This window comes from Bombina bombina, chromosome 6 (genome assembly GCF_027579735.1).
Source record: "Bombina bombina isolate aBomBom1 chromosome 6, aBomBom1.pri, whole genome shotgun sequence".
NCBI lineage: Eukaryota > Metazoa > Chordata > Amphibia > Anura > Bombinatoridae > Bombina > Bombina bombina.
In genome coordinates this window covers 686,323,065-686,345,229 of record NC_069504.1, presented here as the reverse complement: position 1 = coordinate 686,345,229, position 22,165 = coordinate 686,323,065, and the positions used below count along the sequence as shown (strand labels likewise).

Here is a 22,165-nt window from a genome sequence, read left to right as displayed (position 1 = left end):
AATTTTTTTTTTCACATGCAAAAATGTTCTTGCTTTTCTTGCAACTCATACCTATTTCTTTTTTTTTTCCAATTATAGCACATAAATCGAACCCTGACAATATATTCACCTTCTATTTCAAAAGTAGTGTCTATAGAAAAGATGGCATTGCTTTGGTTTCACAATTAAATAAATAAAAAATGCCACTGCTGTGAGGGATTTTTTTTTTAGGAACAATTGATATTTTCTTTTTTTTTAATAATTTTTTTTTTTTGTGTTAATATTAATTTTGTATTGTGTTCTCATATGTTTATTTGATTAAGGGATTGTTCCTAAATGGCTTAGTGGCTTCACTGTATAGTTTTATATAATAGAATAAAGTATTTCCTCTACAATATTTAAAAAGCAACAACATTAATCTTCTTTCTGAAGCAATGACCAATGCTTAGATTAAGTATTTTATGACAAGGGCCACATATCCATTGAAGGAGTGATAGTCATTTGTGTTTTAAGAGGGTGCCATTATTTGGCTAACAAACAGAAAATGGCAGCCACTCTCTGAACGCTCATAAGTATTAATGATTAAATAATAATTAACCATCTCACATTAATTGCCTATGGATTACAGAAAATATTTTGAGTTGTAAACAGACTATTTGCTACAATATAGCCCAGAGAAGGGAAAACCAATTAGGAATGATCAGCCCGTTTAAGGGTTAAGCAGCCAAGAAATCTCAAACCTCACAAGGTCACCCGGGATAATCTTGACAAAAGTGACCTGTTTATGACAGGTTACTAGAGTAGAAACTGGATGAGTCGGACATAGTCTTACAAACACTGCGGGAAGAACCGTTGGAGGTGAGGTCCAAGGACAATCGTTTTGTACTCTTCCCATTCTCCTCTGCATCCTCATCGTTGGCACTTAAGACAGATGATACAGTGGTTTCAATGCGACTGATTTTGTACATGCTGCTCTGGGTTTGAAGATAGCGTGTGGATCTCATTTTCAGCCCTTCATACTCACCCGATCGGATAAATGGGCACCATCGAAAAACATGCTTAAACCCGATGCGGAACCTGGCAAAGACAAAAAAAGGGCCAAGCTTTAAATGAATCCTCACATCTTAGAATTAAGAAAAATGGAGACTAATTTCTATAATTAGAAAAACATCTCTATTTTCTGCATTATTCTATAGAGTGAATTAGCTAACAATTAGAAACTTTTTAAGTTTAAGGATCAGATTCTCTAAAGCTCTCTGATCTGGTGAGATTATTTAAGAAGTGAGAAGAAGCAAGTTCCATTAAAGGGAGAGTATACACAATTTTTTATTTAACTGTATGTAATGGACACTACTAAAACCTTTTAAAAACTTACTTAGAAGCTCCCAATTTAACATTGTTAATTTGATAAGCCCAGGACACCCACTAAAAGGGGCTGATAGCAGAACCCCCACCTCCCCTGCATATGAAAAGACCCATTATACAATCAGAAGCAGTCTGTAGTCAGTATACATCAGTATACATCTAAAACTTTGGGGCTTGTTTAGGAGTCTGAAAATTCCCCCCTTTTTTCAGTTTGAATCCCCCCCCTTTTTTCAGTTTGAATTTATCCCCCCCCCCTTTTTCAGTTTGAATTTATTCCCCCCCCTTTTTTCAGTTTGAATTAATTCCCCCCCTTTTTTCAGTTTGAATTTATTCCCCCACCCCCTTTTTTCAGTCTGAAAATCAGCACAATGTTATTTGAAAATAAGCAAAACTATACATTTTTACAAAAACACACCAGATGGGCTATATAAATGGATCATCTACAAAACATTTATGCAAAGAAAAATCTAGTGTATAATGTCCCTTTAATAGAATTTTATAACGGCAAAGTTTAGTTTAAAGGGATATGAACCCAAATTGTATCTTTCATCAGTCATATAGACCATGCAGTTTTAAACAATGTTCTAATTTACTTCTATTATCAAATTTCTTAGTTCTCTTGTTGAAAAGCAGGGACGTATGCTCAATAGGGTGAATGTGTCTTTGGTACTATATCATAGTTACTAACTGTCCTGTTTTTCTCGGGACTGTCATGTTTCTTGGACTCTTGCCCCCGCATTTTAAATCTGTCCCTTGTTCAATTTAGTTTGTATTTAATTTACTAATATTATGTTCATTGCTTACAATATTTTTTTTCTGTAGTTTTCTTTATTTGTGGTGTTCTGTTGCTTTAAAATGTAGCAGTGTGTAGGGTCAAGTCCTACAAAAAAAAGTGTCAGAACTCACCAAGACTTCCTCCCACTCACAATTAATTTTGTTTTATAACTACACACACACTGTATTTGTATGTTTATAATCTAAACAATTTGGTTAATGAAAGCAAATTAAATCCAATCAAGGGTTAAATGGTTGCCTTTGGGCCTGAGAAGCCTCCTTTGTCACAGAGTCTCACCCACTAATGGTGTCCTATTTCTGCTGAGGGGAGCTAAATAATGCCAGAGCAAGCCACACAGAAATGTAAGCATCATGTGCTCCACACAGTGCAGGGTGATTACACAGCAGGTCTGCTGACAGGCTTCCATTTAGTGTAATTTAGGTAGTGTTACAGCCCATTACTAGAGGATCTCACTATCCCTCTAACCAACCAGCCTGTGCTCCAGCTCCTCCCACCAGCAGGAGCAGTGTTTACTTAAGTTTTTCTGTTCTCTGGCCAGTGGGAACTTAGTTCCTCTTGCAAAAATAGTGCAGGAACTCCGTTCCCATGCATTCCAGCTCGACTTGACCCCTGTGTGTAGTGAGGTGTAAGGTAAGGGGAAGCCATGAGATGTGATATATCATACCAGGGAGGGTAGGAGGGAAGGACTGAAGTCATGCTATCAGATAGGTCACACATTCTTATAGCTATACTTCAGTGAATTAAGGTATCTCAATAGTGTTGCACAATTTGGGACATGTTAAATTTCCCTTATTTATACGCTGAGACTTTGCTTCTTAGGGGCTTAGAACATCAGGCTCTTCGTGTTTTGGGACTGGAATTCACAGAACATAAAAAACTACAGATTTACTGGGGTATTTCTGGGTCTGCCAGCAATCACTGCAGCAGCATAGATAAAACATGAATGGTTACCTAATAAAATGCCATCTAATTGTGAAAATTTCATTAGTGTCAAAGCAAAAGTAAAATATAAAAATAAGTCCTTAACATATCTACATATATTGTTCTTCGCAGCACCAAGACAGCAGTTAGCAGGTTAACCATATTGAGGTAATAGCACTGTCTAATTTCAGGCTGTACAACATATATAAACTAAGGCGCTTTGTGGTGACCTGCTATACAGATGCCGAAGGGTTAATACTTTAACCCCTGTTTGCTTATTTTGGTACTTGCTGTAAATGTATAATTTATATACCAAGTGTGTGCTTCAAAGTAAGGGAGGTGAGATGGAGCTTAATGATTTAACCTGCAGAGCTATAGCAGTGTATTAAGAAAATGTTAGAGCAATTTCCTTATTGCACTATTGCTTGCATATAACTATGTGTTTAAACACATAGTTAAATTCACTGTCAGAGCAAAAATGGACTACTGGGAGCTAGCTAAACACACCATGCGAGCTTATGACAAAAGACAAATATGTGTAGCCACTAATCAACAGCTAGCTGCCAGTATTGCATTGCTACTGCTGAGGCTATGTACATATCCTTTTCAACAAAGGTACCCAAGAGAACAAAGTAGAAGGGAATGTAAAAATTGCTTGCTTTATCTGAATCATGAAATTTAATTTAATTTTAACTTTCCTATTCCGTCAGGTAATAATTATTTCTACATTATACTACTAGTATTTTATGTGCTTATTTTGGCGTGGATAGGAGTGGGCGGAGCTATGCAAACAGTACATGAGCGTGACTGCTGCAAAGTGTCCCTGGTAATTTTTTTCAAATGTTGGTATTTGCTATATGGCAGCAATTTTGCAAAAATGTTGTTCATTTGCAAGAGCACTAGATGGCAGCACTATTACCAGACACCTTGGGGCCAATTTATCAAGCTCCGAACAGAGCTTGTGGGCCTGTGTCTTCAGACTCGCCAGAAACAGCAGTTATGAAGCAGCGGTCTAAAGATCGCTGCTCCATAACCCTGTCCGCCTCATAAGAGCAGGCGGACAGGGTTATGGAGCAGCGATCGAGTACGATCGGGTTGATTGACACCTCCTTGCTGGCGGCCGATTGGCCGCGAGTCAGCAGGGGGCGGCATTGCAACAGCAGCTCTTGTGAGCTGCTGGTGCAATGGTGAATACGGAGAGCGTATTGCTCTCCGCATTCAGCGAGGTCTTGCGGACCTGGTCCGCACTGTCGGATCAGGTCCGCAAGACCTTTGATAAATAGGCCCCTTTATCTCTTCAACAAAGAATACCAGGGGATCAACGTAAATTTCATAATAGAAGTAAAGTAGAAATGTTTTTAAAATTATATGTTTATATGTCTGAATAAAAAAAAAAATTCTGGGTTTCATATACTTTGTTTATCAGGTTCTGGATATGAAGGAGAGACACATTCTCAAAAAGTAAAAAACAAATGTTTTTGTGTAATTTCTCTCCTTTCTGGCAAATTTTTGATAATCAGGCCATGGCCATTACTCACGGGGGGGGGGTCATGGAGTTCTACTGGACTTGTAGAGATCTCTTTTATGGAGAGACTTTATCTATATTTAGAGAATCTAAAACAATGTCCCATGAATAACTATTTATTAGACTGAATCATAAGCTGGTGGAACAGATATACATATATGTTAGTAATCATATATTTTACAGCAAACCCTTACATATTCTGAAAAAAATAATTTAGCTACTTGAAGAAGATTATTTCAAAGGAAAAGTTATTGTTAATTTACAAAATAAGCATACAAAAGATATGACAAAAAAAGAAAAAGAAAATGACTGTCTTCAAAGTCTTGTTCCTTTTACTATTTGTTGCATTAGAACGCCAGGGATCTGGGCAGACCTTTTTTTTTATAACATAAGCTAAATGGAAACAAATATATTTTTACTATAGAAAAGAAAAGAAAGGAAGCTTCTTTCTGGCTTCACAGGTAGTAGGACCAATTTTGGTTAAATGGACAGTCTTCTTGAAATGTTTTATTTTTTTAAAAAGATAGATAATCCCTTTATTATCCATTCCCCAGTTTTGCATAACAAAACTGTGATATTAATACACTTATTACCTCTGCAGACTGCCCCCTTATCTCAGCGCTTTTGACAGACATGCACTTTAGCCAATCATTGTTGACTCCTAAATAACTCCATGAGTGAGCACAATGTTATATGAAACACTGTCTAACTGTGAAAAACTGTCAAAATGCACTGAGATAAGAGGCAGTTTTCAAAGTTTTAGATATGAGTTTGAGCCTACCTAGGTTTAGCGTTCAAAAAAGAATACCAATAAACAAAGAAATTTGATTATAAAAGTAAATTGGAAAGTTGATTAAAATTGCATAGTATACCCTATCTAAATCATGAAAGTTTAATTTTGACTAGACTGTCCCTTTAAATAAGCTATTTCGCCTGACTACGACTAATGCAATGTTTCTCCTGCTGTTTAGGCTGCAGAACAACTATGATGCACTACATTTTGTAAGCTTATGTTTATTATTTTAATGCTTTATGCATTTTCTGTTTTTTTCAAGGTTATTGTGAATGTCAAATATTCTAAATCTCACCTTAAAGGGACACTGAACCCACATTTTTTCTTTCATGGTTCAGATAGAGCATGCAATCTTAAGCAACTTTCTAGTTTACTCCTATTATACATTTTTCTTCATTCTCTTGATATTTTTATTTGAAAAGCAGGAATGCAAGCTTAGGAGCCATTCCATCTTTGGTTCAGCACCTGGGTAGAGCTTGTTGATTGGTGGCTAAATGTAGCCACCAATCAGCAAGCGATACCCAGGTGCTGAACCAAAAATGGGCCGGATCTGAAACTTAAATTCCTGCTTTTTCAAATAAAGATACTAGGAGAAAGAAGAAAAATTGATAATAGTAGTTGTTTAAAATTGCATTCTCTATCTGAACCATGAAAGAAAAAAATGTGGGTTCAGTATCTCTTTAAATTATGGATATTACAGTAAAATCATGAATCTCAAACTCTAAATACATGATAATGCTGTAGCACTCTCCTCCCATATCAACAACCTCATCAACAACATGGACTCAATAGGTTAGGAAACTATAAGGGGAACAGATGGTACCAGATAGCTAAGAGCACCACATAAAAACTGTACAACTGTTAAAGAAATAGTGACATGGATTTACTAAGATACTTATACCATCAAGCTACACCACCATTACATTAATAACAACATAAAGCAAAAAAGAAAACCACAATCACTATAAATTCTAGACCACCAAAACTACCTAAGAAATGCTCCCCTAACATAAAAATGTGCAACAATATGGGTATGGGCGAATTCAAGGTCAGGATGAATGGTATTTATAGCTCAAGTTCAAAAGCCAATAAAAAAAAGAAAATCATGAGCTTAAAATTCCACCTCAACTATACAGGTAATAGCTATTCTTAAAGGGACATAAAACCCAATTTTTTCTTCTTCCATGATTTAGAAAGAGCTTCCGATTTTAAACAACTTTCTAATTTACTTCTATTATCTAATTTGCTTTATTCTTTTGGTATCCTTTGCTGAAAGGCATATCTAGCACCTATCTATAAAGGTGGCTGCACATAGATGCCTCGTGTGATTGGTTCACCCATGTACATTATTTATAATTTATAATTGTATTCTCTATCTGAATCATAAAAGAAAAGAATGGGGTTTAATGTCCCTTTAAGCTTCACTAACTGAAGATAGTGACAAATACAGATAGAAGCTTATGTGTAGCTGCTACTTTTGGGTCGTGACAGAATTGCAGTCTAGGGGAAGATTTATTAAGCGGATGCTGCAATCTACAGACGAAGTTTCAGGTCCGCCTGAAACTTAAGGTAAGAAGCAGTGGTTGTAAGACCGCTGTTCCTTAACTTATCTGGCACCTCTGAGGTGGTGGACAGCAATCATCCCAATCAGATATGATAAGATGATTGACAGCCCCTGCTAGCGGCCGATTGTCTGCGAATGTGCAGGGGGCGGCATTGCACAAGCAGTTCACTAAAAATGCTTGAGCAATGATAAATGCCGACAGTATATGCTGTCGGCATTTAGCGATGTCGGGCGGACATGATCCGCTACAGCATCCGACATTTAATAAATCTACCCCTAGGGCTTAGCAACTCTTTCAACCATAAACAGATCTTATCTTTATTTCTTGAAATAATTACATGTACTTGTGTAGTAACTAAGAAGGAAAGCATTTCCATATGGGTATTGCATGTTATCTGCTATTATGGTGTAAATAAAATATATTTCATACACATTCTGGCTACTAAAGGGTTACAATCCGTACTCACCTATCATTCAGACAACAATAAATAATGGGGTTATACATAGTGGAGCTCATAGCAAGCCACATGATTGCCAGGTACAGCTGTTGAAACATCTTTGGGTTCTTACTATGTGGTACGAAAATCTGCAGCAGGAAATAGATGTGGTAGGGCAGCCAGCAAACAGCAAATGTGCAAACTACAACAATCATCATTTTTACCACCTGCAGGATAAAGAGAGAAAAAAGATCAATTTCTTTGGAGACATGCAGATACTTATGTAGTTATACATTCTTTTTTTATTTTTAAAAAGGACACAATATGCAGAGTAATGATATATTATAAGTATGTATACAGTATGAGTATAAGTGTAATAAAGTAAGTAAATGTACTAGTTACAGGTAGTCACTTTATACATATGTTTTAGAGCAGGGGTGGGCAAAGCATCATGGGAGATGTAGTACATAATATCTGGAAGGTCGATAGCAGCCCACCTCTATTTTAGAGTGAGGATATGCATAAGAGAAGTTTAGGGGGAGACTTTAAATGTACATGGTTTTGTTCACGTGGCATCAGTATGATATGTCAGAAATATACAGCTGGTGGGCTTAGGGCAACATGCTCTTCTGCTGTAGTTTTTACAGACTCCTAGAAAAAAAAAACTATTTGTCATAGTTCTTGCGGCCACAGGAAAAAGAACTACAATTTTATGTTTTGGGATGACTATAACTCAAAAGAGCCCTCTGTAGGGGAGTAGAGTAGATAGAGAGCACCCTGTAACCTTAATTAAAGTGAATGTAAATTTTGATGCTAAAGTGCCCTGTTTTTAAAAATTCGATTAAAAACAGGGGCACTTTAATTCATTAAAATTTACATTTCACTCCTGTTGAGAAAAAAAACTTAGCTTTTAATCTTAACAGCAGCTCCAGCTTCCTCCGGCCTTTGCAAAGCCTCTTCCTGGGTCTAAAATGAGGAATCAGGCTTCCTCCAATCACGCTGTTGAATCAGACAATGATTTCCCCCGGGGGAGGGGGGGGGAAGATGTGATTGGAGGATGACCTATCCATCATTTCTGAAGTCAAAAATGGCTTGCAACGACCGGAGGAAGCTGGAGCTGCTGTGAAGATTAAAAGGCAAGTTTTGTTCACAACAGGAGTGAAATATAAATTTTGATGAATTAAAGTGCCCCTGTTTTTAATAGAATTTTTAAAAACCGGGCACTTTAGCATAAAAATTGACATTTACTTTAAATGTATTAGTTTTTTTGTTTAATAGCCTTAAATTTATATATGGCCCCTAAGGCTTATGATTTATTACTGTGACCTCTATGTGTCTATTGTATTTTAAACTATATCCCACTTAATAGAATCAGCATTCAGAAGAAAATTAAATTAGATTATGTATCTTGTCTGATTTGCTGTAAAATACATATGAAAAGTATATTTGTCCCACTTCGTTCTGATTGGCTGGAGTTACTCCATCACTCATGGATATTGGGAAATTTACCAAAGCCTACAATATTCTATACAATAATTGTTTAGACCAGGGGCCGATCCGATATACAGTGTCGTGCGCAAAAGCCGGCGACGCCAAATTTTGCGCGGGTTTGGTATCACATATACGGCGTAGCATACAAGTTACGCGCGTATATTTCAGACTTCGCCGTATTTTTTTGACCCATAGACTGACATAGAAAACACGCGCAATTTGGTATCCAATATACAGCGTAAGGACTTACGCGCGCAGAATTCAGAAATTCTATTCCATTCTCATCTCGCCACAAATTGCAGGCACAGCAACCCTTGCACTGACTTATAAACCAACGTAACTCTCTGAAGGCCTAACAAATGCATGCTCAACATACATATCAGCAGCTTGATCTCAAATAGTTAAACCTCTTCAAAGCATTTATTATTCCTGCCCCTGCAAGTGTGTCAAACCAATCACAAACAGCACAACCTCTCAACAGGAAGCCTAAAAAACCCGCCAATGCACATCCTCATTAGCCACCATGTTTTCCTGCTTTCCATAGAGAGGCAGCATCATGGGGCACAAGGGTGCATCATGGGGCACAAGGGGTGCATCATGGGGCACAAGGGGTGCATCATGGGGCACAAGGGGTGTATCATGGGGCACAAGGGGTGCATCATGGGGCACAAGGGGTGCTGGAAGCCCTACAAGCCCCTGTTGTTCTGTCTATACATGCTGATTCTATAGTTGCTGCTGAGGTCCCTGGTCATGGTGCTGCCCCTGGTGCTGCCCCGGCTGCTGCCCCTGCTGCAGCTGGTCATCAAATTACATACTGCGGATTTCCACTGCATGTAAGTGAAACTACTACATCCCACCCCCCTTCCCTTAACCACCCTAATTACTGAAAATATCTCATTTGTTTAATTCATGTTTAGGTCACTATGATTTATTGACTATCATTAAGAAGAATGAAAATGGATGTTTATAACTTATGTTCACACCTTCTGTAAATACATTATTATTTAGATATATATACCCATGTGCAGGGATAGGCAAGGTGTCCTTCACTAAAGGTCTTTACCTTAGAAAATGTCCACCACAGCCTTGGCTCGTGTCTATCCCTGCACATGTGTCAATTTCTATTGGATGTGAGAAACCTTGATATACATCTTATAAGTAAATATTACTATATGTACCCTTCATACACAACTATGTGATGTGGTTTATAGAACATGAATATGTCATAAACATGATGATATTACCTTTTTTGGGCCATTTCCACACAGGCCTTATTATATGTTTAAACAATATTAGTGTACTAAAACACCCCTCACATGGATGTGGATGACAATTATATGTTAAATAACAGAGGACAAGATTTATGTTGAACTATAATAATAATTTTTTTTTTTAGGCTTCTTGGATGAGGGGGCTTAGGTGACTGGAGTGGATTTCCTGGTTCTCCTGGTTTGGGAAGATTCAGATGATTCTGCTGGAGTGCTGACCACAGATGATAGGCTGGAGGCAGTGTCCTGCTGGTGTGTGAAGTGCTCAACCAAGACACCCAAGAGTTGGTTTTGTTCCCGCCATCTGTTGTCAATCTGCATCTGCATATCAGAAATAATTCTCATCATCTGCAACTGGTTTTGTACAATTCCATTTAATGATGCTGCCATGTCCCTCTGCAGCTCTATGGTACGCTGGAGTAACCTCTGTTGGCTCCTGTGAAACCTGTGTTGGCCTTTTTGTCTGCTCTCGCAGCTGGTTATGAGCCTCTTCTGGAGTGAAATGTATTCCTCGCCCAGGGGAGAATACAGTGGATCTACAGGTTCTTGAGCAGCAGTGATTCTAGGTGCAGGTTCAGCTCTATCTGCTGGTGCACCATGGACAACTTCAGCTGCTGGTGCTTCATGGACAACTTCAGCTGTTGGTGCATCATGGACAACTTCAGCTGCATCTGCTTCATGGACAACTTCAGCTGCTGGTGCTTCAGGGACAACTTCAGCTATATGCTCATCTGCAGATGGTGGAGCTCTCCCAAGGGAAGAGGATGGTGGAGCTCTCCCGAGGGAAGAGGATGGTGGAGCTCTCCCAAGGAAAGAGGATGTTGGAGCTCTCCCAAGGGAAGAGGCTGGTGGAGCTCTCCCAAGAGAAAAGGATGGTGGAGCTCTCCCAAGAGAAGAGGATGGTGGAGCTCTCTGGGTGGATTGGTAGTCCCATTGACGACTAGTGTGTGACCACTCAGCCTGTCCGGTTTGCATTTCTTGCGACATCCCCTGTGTGTAAAAGCCATGACTGCCCTGATATTGTGTTGGGGGGGGTAAAGACATGGACCTTTCGTGGCTGACTTGGCTCCCCCTCAAAGCCAAAAGAATATTCCTCAGGCCAGGTATCTTGCCAGGGGTCGTATGCCAATGGTGGTGGCATCACTTCCGGGTCCTCAACTAAGGCAATCCAACCCTGCTCATGCCTGGGAGCATACTGTTCATGTTGCTGCCTGAAGACTGGTGGTGGAGGTGGCTGCATGGCTGTGACTGGTGGAGGTGGCTGCATGCCTGTGACTGGTGGTAGAGGTGGCGGCATGCCTGTTTGCACCCTGGTGACAGGAGGTTCTGTGGAGGAGTCAAATGATGAGAGGGATTAGTACAGTCATATATATGTCCATGTGGGCATACAATGTACATTGATACATGCTAGGGCCTATACTCGTTCTCATGTCAAACTCTATAACATGCATGTGCACAATGTGATTTGTGATATGAGGGATTTTAATATGCACAGTATCCAGGTATGTGTTTCATACAATTGTTATGTGTACATGTCAATGATGGAAAAAATGTGTTCTTTAAGTGACACTATGGTCACACAATTTACTTTAGCCTGATGTAGGCACAGAACATGCTTTCTGAACTAAAAGTATTGTGATGGCTATAGTGTCCATTTACTGAAAACTCTACATGTGGCTTGTGGCCTGTGTTACTCTGAGACATGTTAGTATTGCACTATTCCACCTCATATCATGAATTGCATTGTGTTAAGTAGCATTAATGTGAAATATAATTGTAGATGTTTTTGTTAGTAGGCCAAATACCATGCTCCTCATTGTGTACATTAATGTGTGACATTAAAGGATGTTATATCTCAAATACATATAATACTGGTGTGTGGGATGTTACTCACCAGCATGATGTGCTGTGGTTGCAGCCCCTGAGTCACGAGCCCCTGGAAGTCCTTGGACTGCTGTGATACTCAGGGAGCTGTGTATCATCTCCTGCCAGGTGTTGTATTCGGTTTCCAGGGGTGGACCACCGCCTGTTCCCCTCTGGTGCATGGCTTCCTGCCCCATCTTCTCTTTCACCCGCCTCTTACAGTCGTTCCACCTTTTTTTAAGTCCCTCGACAGTCCTCCTCTGCGGGGCCACACTGTTTACAGCATCCTCTACCGCCAACCATGCTATCTTACGCCTTCGGGCAACGCCTTTGCCCTTCTCCTGGCCAAAGAGGGCACTGTGGTTGTCCATGATGGCCTGGACTAGCACAACATTCTCATCGAATGAGAAGTTTCGGCATCTCATGCGCTCATCCTCTGTGGCCACCTGGCTTGCTCCCTGGGATGTCCCTGGTGTGGGTTCCTCCCTATCCTCTCCCTCCTCCCCCCTTCTGTCCCCATGTGCACCCTCTGTCCCTCTTCTAAGTTTGCCTGGTCTCTGGGCATCTTCCCTCCCATCATCCCTTCTAATTCTCCCTCTCCCCACTCCACTTACTCCCTGATGGGGCCCCCGCTGCTCCTCCTGTCCGCTACAATACTCCTCTCCCTGCAACTCCCCTCCTCCCCTCCGCCCTACCTCTCCCTGACATCCTCACACTACACACACTCACACACTCACACTCACTCTCAGTTCAATCACACACAATCACAACCAAACACTCAGCCTATCACACTGTAAAATTGAAATAAAATGTGTGAGGTGTTAGAAAAAAAAAGTGTTGTGTATTTTGTATATGTATGTATGCAATATGTAAAAATAAGTGTAAGTAAATGTACAAGCTTACCCAAACAAAAATCCAACTTAACTAACTATTATGCTGCGCCTCTCTCACTACTCTTACTAATCCTAAACTCACTGTAGTGTGCTGTAGCTCAACGAACCATCCAAACACACTGAAGAAAAAGGTGGCTGCGCATGGGTTTATGTATGAATTTTGAATAGCGTAATTACGTGGCGCATTATTTAGAACTGGCGGTTATTTTTTACGATTGTTAGCCTAATTTGCATAAAAATTCTCTTTATTGAAACTTTACATGGACAAAAGACTGGCGTAAGTACTTTCGACGACTAAAATGTGTATTTGCACACATTTTAGATGATCGCCGGTTTTTCATACTTACGCCAGTTAGAGGTGAAATTACGGGCGGCGCGGGTTCCCTCGCTTGCGCAGAAAACTACGCCGTATATCGGATCACGCCCCAGAGCTCAAGCTCTTGTACATCTGTCTGTAATTATCCACATGAAAGGATTCCAGAACAGTAGATCCCACCAGTCTTCATTAGAGGTATACCTGAACTGCTCTTGATTTGCAAAACCTTGTAAACAGAATGACAGTTACACGATTTGGAAAAAAAAATATTTTGCAATGTAACACATAATTAATGATATACAATATGAGTCCAATGCCCCTTTTAATCAAGTGAGGTACCTCACAAAATGCTTGATGTAAAGATAAAAATAATATATAACATTTAAACCATATCAAGGTTTATCTTTTAAAGTTTCTTTTTTAGAATACACTTTTGGCTTGAAAGGACATGAAACAAAACATAAATATTATCAAAATTAAAGAATTTGTGTGATATAAATTCATGCACAATTAACAATTTCATATACTTTTAACTAATTTTATAATTAACAGTTTATAAATGCCCAAATGTCTCATTGCAATAGTAAGCAAACATTGTGATGGTCATATTTTAGCTGTGTACACATGTCATTTAAACTATATTTTTTAACTTTTTATTAAACTAGAAAATGACTGTGTTTGTATAAAATGTGAAATGAACCTGTGTTAAAATGTGTGTAAATCTGCCTAAACAAGGTTTTAGGAGGTTAACTGTGTTGAAAAAATAAAGTACAAAAAAAGTTGAAAGTAAATGCGTTCACTCAAGCGCAATTTATTGGGCATCAGGATAGCGCGACTTCAGAACTCTGGTTAAAGGGATAATAAACCCACATTTTTTCTTTTATGATTCAGATAGAGCATGCAATTTTAAGCAACGTTCAAATTTACTCCTATTATCAATTTTCATTCTCTTGGTATCTTTATTTGAAAAAGTAGGAATGTAAACTTAAGAGCCAACCCATTTTTAGTTCAGCACCCTGGGTAGCGCTTGCTGATTGGTGGCTACATTTACCTACCAATCAACAAGAGCTACCCAGGTGCTGAACCAAAATTGGGCCGGCTCCTAAGCTTAATATTCGTGTTTTTCAAATAACATGAAGTACAAAGAAAAAAATGATAATAGGAGTAAATTAGAATGTTGCTTAAAACTGCATGCTCTCTCTGAATAATGAAAGAAAAAAAAATTGAGTTTACTATCCCTTTAACTGTTACGCTTGACTTAAAGGTTGCACAAGAAGCATTTAAAATACATTTAAAAGTACAGTTACACTCATAACAACACTATCTAATAAAAATATATATGTTTATGTGTGCACATATATATTTATGTATTTTTATGTGTATATTTGTATTTACAAACAGTGCGTTGGAGCCCTTTGCAGTCAAGTAGCTGAAAACATAAGAAATAATATGTATGCAATATTATTGTGTGTTATAGTGTGTATGTACTGTAAATATTTCACATTCCAATGTTCTTTACATAGGGGAATGTGTTCTAAGTATTTTTAAATAGATATTCCTATATATATATATCTGTATATATCTATACGTATATATAATTATATATATACAGTATCCCACAAAAGTGAGTACACCCCTCATATTTTTCTAAATATTTTATTACTAGTGAGAAAGCCTGCCAAGAGGGCAGTCTATTGGGATGATGGAACCACCAAACCACCCTTCCATTTTTGGAAGAGCAGTCTATTGTGCTTGTGCTGCATCCAGGTGTATTCTTTCACCACCCTGCCATTTTTGGAATCCATCTGGATGCAGGGTGGTGAAATAATCTATCCAGGTGGATTCTTTCACCACCCCTTTTGCTCTCTCTCCCCCCTCTCTTTTGCTCTCTCTCCCCCCTTCTCTTTTGATCTCTCTCCCCCCTCTCTTTTGCACTCTCTCCCCCTCTCTTTTGCTCTATCTCCCCCTTCTCTTTTGATCTCTCTCCCCCCTCTCTTTTTCTCTCTCTCCCCCCTCTCTTTTGCTCTCTCTCCCCCTTCTCTTTAGATCTCTACCCCCTCTCTTTTGCTCTCTCTCCCCCCTCTGTTTTGCTCTCTCTCCGCCCGGTCTCTTGCTCTCTCTCCCCTCTCATTTGCTCTCTCTCTCCTCTCCGTCTATGTGTTGTTAAATTTAAAAAAAATATTTTGCAATGTAACTCATAATTAATGATATACAATATGAGTCCAATGCCCCTTTTAATCAAGTGAGGTACCTCACAAAATGCTTGATGTAAAGATAAAAATAATATATAACATTTAAACCATATCAAGGTTTATCTTTTAAAGTTTCTTTTTTAGAATACACTGTTGGCTTGAAAGGACATGAAACAAAACATAAATATTATCAAAATTAAAGAATTTGTGTGATATAAATTCATGCACAATTAACAATTTCATATACTTTTAACTAATTTTATAATTAACAGTTTATAAATGCCCAAATGTCTCATTGCAATAGTAAGCAAACATTGTGATGGTCATATTTTAGCTGTGTACACATGTCATTTAAACTATATTTTTTAACTTTTTATTAAACTAGAAAATGACTGTGTTTGTATAAAATGTGAAATGAACCTGTGTTAAAATGTGTGTAAATCTGCCTAAACAAGGTTTTAGGAGGTTAACTGTGTTGAAAAAATAAAGTACAAAAAAAGTTGAAAGTAAATGCGTTCACTCAAGCGCAATTTATTGGGCATCAGGATAGCGCGACTTCAGAACTCTGGTTAAAGGGATAATAAACCCACATTTTTTCTTTTATGATTCAGATAGAGCATGCAATTTTAAGCAACGTTCAAATTTACTCCTATTATCAATTTTCATTCTCTTGGTATCTTTATTTGAAAAAGTAGGAATGTAAACTTAAGATGAAGTACAAAGAAAAAACTGATAATAGGAGTAAATTATCCCACAAAAGTGAGTACACCCCTCATATTTTTCTAAATATTTTATTACTAGTGAGAAAGCCTGCCAAGAAGGTGGATTATTTCACCACCCCTTTTGCTCTCTCTCCCCCCTCTCTTTTGCTCTCTCTCCCCCCTTCTCTTTTGATCTCTCTCCCCCCTCTCTTTTGCACTCTCTCCCCCTCTCTTTTGCTCTATCTCCCCCTTCTCTTTTGATCTCTCTCCCCCCTCTCTTTTTCTCTCTCTCCCCCCTCTGTTTTGCTCTCTCTCCCCCTTCTCTTTAGATCTCTACCCCCTCTCTTTTGCTCTCTCTCCCCCCTCTGTTTTGCTCTCTCTCCGCCCGGTCTTTTGCTCTCTCTCCCCTCTCATTTGCTCTCTCTCTCCTCTCCGTCTATGTGTTGTTAAATTTAAAAAAAAAATTGAACTACAGAAAAAATAAACAAATTATCAAAAATAAAAAAAATAAAAACTAATCCCTATGAAAATAAAAAGCCCCCCCCAAAAAAATAATAACACCCCCTAATCTAATTCTAAACTACCAATAGCCCTTAAAATGGCTTTTTGTAGGACATTGCCCTAAGTTAAACAGCTCTTTTGCAGTTACCAAAAAATACTAAGTCCGCCCTAACAGTAAACACCACCACCCCCCCAAAATAAATAAACCTAAGTTAAAACTAACCCAAATTACAGAAAATAAAAAAAATCTAATATTACAGGAAAAAAACAAATTGCCAAAGTTTACAAAATTAAACCTAATCCCTATGAAAATAAAAAAAGCCCCCCCAAAATAAAAACACCCCCTAATCTGAGAATAAACTGCCAGTAGCCCTTAAAATGGCTTTTTGCAGGGCATTGCCCCAAGATAAACAGCTCTTTTACAGAAAAAAGTCTAAGTTCCCCTAACAGTAACCCCCCCACCTACCAAACCCCCCAAAATAAAAGAACCTAACACTAAAATTCCTAAACTACCCATTGCCCTGAAAAGGGCAATTAGCTCTTTTACTGCCCATCCCTAATTTAAATAAAACAACCCCCCCAAAAAAACCTTAAAAAAAACCTAAGTCTAACCCCCAGGTTGGTACTCACCATTCCTGAAGTCCAGCGGAGAAGGTCCTGTTCCAGGCGGTGAAGTGGCAACCTCTTGTTTCTTCTTCCAGGAACATTCCGGCGGCCTCACGCTGCCAACATTCCATTGAGGATGTGTGCGCAACTGCCGACGGCGATGGACATTACAAACGCAATTATAGTATAGATGTCTTTTTATGTGACAACACTGAAGAAATGACACTTTGCTACAATATAAAGTAGCGAGTGTACAGCCTGTATAACAGTGTACATTTGATTTTCTCCTCAAAATAACTCAACACACTGCCATTAATGTCTAAACCATTGGCAACAAAAGTGAGTACACCCCTAAGTGGAAATGTCCAAATTGGGCCCAATTAGCCATTTTCCCTCCCCGGTGTCATGTGGCACGTTAGTGTTACAAGGTCTCAGGTGTGAATGGGGAGCAGTTGTGTTAAATTTGGTGATATTGCTCACACACTCTCTCATACTGGTCACTGGAAGTTCAACATGGCACCTCATGACAAAGAACTCTCTGAGGATCTGAAAAAAGAATTGTTGCTCTACATAAAGATGGCCTAGGCTATACGAAGATTGCCAAGACCCTAAAACTGAGTTGCAGCAGGTTGGGCAAGACCATGCAGCGGTTTCACAGGACAGGTTACACTCAGAACAGGCCTCGCCATGGTTGACCAAATAAGTTGAGTGCACATGCTCAGCATCATAGCCAGAGGTTGTCTTTGCTGCAGATGTTGAAGGGGTGGGGGGTCAACCTGTCAGTGCTCAGTCCATACACTGCACACTGCATTAAATTAGTCTGCATGGCTGTCATCCCAGAAGGAAGCCTCTTCTAAATATGATGCACAAGAAAGCCTGCAAACAGTTTGCTGAAGACAAAGCAGACAAAGTACATGGATTTCTGGTACCATGTCCTGTGGTCTGATGAGACCAAGATAAACTAATTTGGTTCAGATGGTGTCAAGCATGTGTGGCGGCAACCAGGTGAGGACTACAAAGACAAGTGTGTCTTGCCTACAGTCAAGCATGGTGGTGGGAGTGTCATGGTCTGGGCCTGCAGGAGTAATGACGGCACTGGAGAGCTACAGTTCATTGAGGGAACCATGAATGCCAACATGTACTGTGACATACTGAAGCAGAGCATGATCCCTTCGGAGACTGGGCCGCAACATGATAACTACCCTAAACACACCTCCAAGATGAGCACTGCCTTGCTAAAGAAGCTGAGGGTGAAGGTGATGGACTGGCCAAGCTTTTATCCAGACCTAAACACTATTGAGCATCTGTGGGTCATCCTCAAATGGAAGGTGAGGGAGTGTAAGGTCTCTAACATCCACCAGCTCCATGATGTCATCATGGAGGAGTGGAAGAGGACTCCAGTGGCAACCTGTGAAGCTCTGGGGAACTCCATGCCCAAGAGGGTTAAGGCAGTGCAAGAAAATAATGGTGGCCACACATTACACTTTGGGCCCAATTTGGACGTTTCCACTTAGGGGTGTACTCACTTTTGTTGCCAACAATTTAGACATTAAGGGCTCTGTGTTGAGTTATTTTGAGGGGACAGCAAATTTACACTGTTATACAGGCTGTACACTCACTACTTTACATTGTAGCAAATTGTAATTTCTTCAGTGTTGTCACATGAAAAGATATAATAACATATTTACAAAAATGTGAGGGGTGTACTCACTTTTGTGGGATACTGTAGGAATAGATATATATTTTCCAAAAAACATCATATATATATATATATATATATATATATATATATATATATATATATAAAGCAATATGTATTTATGAATAAATATAACATATTCTACTATGTGGAGAACATTGGAATGGGAAATTTTCATATTTCATGTTGCGCTCCATTAAAGTCCATGGGGGAATATGTTAACACGATCACAATATTCGGACTTCGGCTTTATGCATGTGTCGGGTTAGCACTTGTGCAAAAACTTTTTACTTTCAACTTGTAGTCTCCATCTAGCGAAGTTAACACGTAAGCGGGAGCACAAACTATTACTCTACTAGTAATCTAGCCCCTTGTGTAATAAAATAGAATAAATCAAGAGTACACTGAGCTTTGTCTGACTTTACAAAGTATTTTCTCCTCAGCTATTACTAACTGGAAATAGCATGTTCATATTTCATCTTATATTAACATATTTGAACTAGATGAAAGTAACTTTCTGACTTTTCTTATAGAAGCTATCTTGAGGAGCTACAGACATAGATATCCAAAAAGCACAATGCAGTCAGTTGTATGGTTAGATTTTCCCATTATATAATCTCTCACAGGAATTTAATGGAATTATTAACCTTTGCTAGGGAAATGCATCTCCTGTATAAAGTCTTATAAAATAGAACCCATAATAAAATACTATTAGGAAGATAGATTAAACATACTTGTGAATTATAGTAATTTAGTTTTGTTAAAAATACAAAACATGATTAGCAGTTAGTGCTAACAACCTTTTAATTTAAATTTCTTAAAGTTCTGAATTCAACATAAAAATTTATATATATCTTATTTTAGATGTGTTAAAGGTCTACTGAATACAGTAGAATTGCATAATTAACAAGTGCATTATAAATAGACAATGTAATAACACCTACTCTGAATTTCAAATAAGCAGTAGATTTTTTTCTAGCCAATTTATTTTTTTCTCCCATTTTCCACCCCCCTATATCATGTGACAGACATCAGCCAATCACAGACTAATATACGTATACCCTGTGAGCTTGTGCACATGCTCAGTAGGATCTTGTTCCCCAGAAAGTGTGTATATAAAAAAAACCTGTAAAATTTGATAATGGAAGTAAATTAAAAGGTGTCTTAAAACTGCTGCTCTATCTCAATCATAAAATCTTACTTTGACTTGAGTATCCCTTTAAGGGTTGCATATAAATTTTTGACTATTAAACACACAAATTATAAATTACTAGCCTAAAGCCCGTTCAAACGGGCCATTTTTTGCAGTACAGCGTTCCCACCCCTTGTGCTCTCTCCCTCCCCCTCTATTTTGCTCTCTATCTCTCCCCTTCTCTTTTGCTCTCTCTCTCCCCCTCTCTTTTGAGCTCTCTCTCCCTCCCTCTCTTTTGCGCTCTCTCCCCCCTTCTCTTTTGCTCTCTCTCTCTCCCCCTCTCCTTTGCGCTCTCTCTCTCCCCTCTCTTTTGTGCTCTCCCTCCCCTCCTCTATTTTGCGCTCTCTCTCCCCCACTCTTTTGCTCTCTCTCTCTCCCCCATCTCTTTAGCGCTCTCTCCCCCCCTCCCTCTCTCTCTCCCTCCTCTCTCTCTCCCTCCTCTCTCTCTCCCTCCCCTCTCTCTCCCTCCCATGTCTCTCTCCCCCCTCCTCTCTCTCTCTCTCTCTCTCTCTCTCTCCCCCCCCTCCTCTCTCTCTCCCTCCCCTCCTCTCTCTCTCCCCCCCCCTCTCTCCCCCCTCTTTCTCTCTCTCCCCCCTCCTCTCTCTCTCTCTCTCTCTCTCTCTCTCTCCCTCTCCCCGCCACCATCCTCTCTCTCTCCTCCCACTCCTCTCTCTCCCCCCCTCCTCTCTCTCTCTCTCCCCCCTCCTCTCTCTCTTTTTCCCCTCCTCCTCTCTCTCCCCCCTCTTCTCTCTCTCTCCCCCCTCCTCTCTCTCTCCCCCCTCCTCCCTCTCCCTCTCCTCTCTCTCTTCCCTCCTCTCCTCTCTCTCTCCCCTCCGCTCTCTCCCTTCTATCTTTTGTGCTCTCTCTCTCCCCCTCTTTTGCTCTCTCTCTCCCCCCCTCTTTTGTGCTCTCTCTCCCCCTCTATTTTGTGCTCTCTCCCCCCTCTCTTTTGCGCTCTCTCTCTCTCTCTCTCTCTCTCTCTCTCTCTCTCCCCCCTCTCTTTTGTGCTCTCTCCCCCCTCTTTTGCTCTCTCCCCCCTCTCTTTTGCGCTCTCGCGCTCTCCCCCATCTCTTTTGCGCTCTCTCCCGCCTCTCCTCTCTCTCCCCTCCTCTCTCCCCTCCTCTCTCTCTCTCCCCTCTCTCTCCCCTCCTCTCTCTCTCTCTCTCTCTCTCTCTCCCCCTCTCCTCTTCCCCCTCTCCTCTCTCTCCCCCCCTCTCCTCTCTCTCCCCCTCTCCTCTCTCTCCCCCCTCTCCTCTCTCTCTCTCTCCCCCTCTCCTCTCTCTCCCCCCCTCTACTCTCTCTCTCTCCCCCCTCTCCTCTCTCTCTCTCCCCCCTCTCTTCTCTCTCTCCCCTTCCTCTCTCTCCCCTTCCTCTCTCTCCTCTCCTCTGTGTCTCTGTACCCTCCCTATCTCGCGACCGCGCCCGACCACGCCCCCTTCATGCCCAGCCATGCCCCCTCACGATCGGCCATGCCCCTCACGCCCAGCCATGCCCACTTCTGCCGCAGATGAGATCAGCTAGGGAGTAGGACTCAAAGGCCAGGTGTGTTTGTCCTTGTGCTGTCTCTACTGCGCATGACAGCTTCGGACAAACACACTTGGCCTTTTATATTATAGGATTTGTTCAAATGTCCAGTGGCACAGGCCAGATTTAGGTAAAGTTGCAGGGTATCCTCTATCTGTTGTTACACTTCAAGGTGGCCACTTTGCTTGCCTACCCACCAGAGGTACCCAAAGCACACGTTTTTAGCCAAAAAACTATGACAAATATTCTTAGTTCTGTTTTTTTCAAGGGACCGCAAAATATATTAAAGGGCCATATGTGGCCTATGGGCCACCCATTGTCCATCCCTGTTAGGTAATAAAAGTACCTACATAATCAAAAGAATTATTTTAAAAATTCATGGCTACCTGGTTCGATTCATGGCTACCTGGTACTTCCCCATATAGGTATAGACGTATTGAGCTGTTTTGATTGTTCTTAGATGAGTTGTTAACCCAATCTTTTAAATTTATAGATTCTTACACTGACCATACTGATATTTTTCAGAAAAGTTCACCTCT

General features: G+C 40.0%; 1 protein-coding gene across 3 annotated transcripts in view; it reads right to left on the bottom strand.

Moving 5' to 3' along the window:
* The window catches only part of TACR1 (tachykinin receptor 1), a 481,441-nt gene that overhangs the window by 26,920 nt on the left and 432,356 nt on the right, over positions 1–22,165 (bottom strand). The window contains exons 4-5 of one of the 3 annotated variants that reach the window (XM_053717767.1): positions 7,411–7,607; positions 1,004–1,056 (exon numbers count right to left, since the gene is read on the bottom strand). In XM_053717767.1, the coding sequence (XP_053573742.1) occupies positions 1,004–1,056; positions 7,411–7,607 (250 nt within the window). Of the gene's footprint in view, positions 1–54; positions 1,057–7,410; positions 7,608–22,165 lie in introns of those variants that run through there. The other 2 variants (XM_053717766.1, XM_053717765.1) reach the window with 2 other exon arrangements.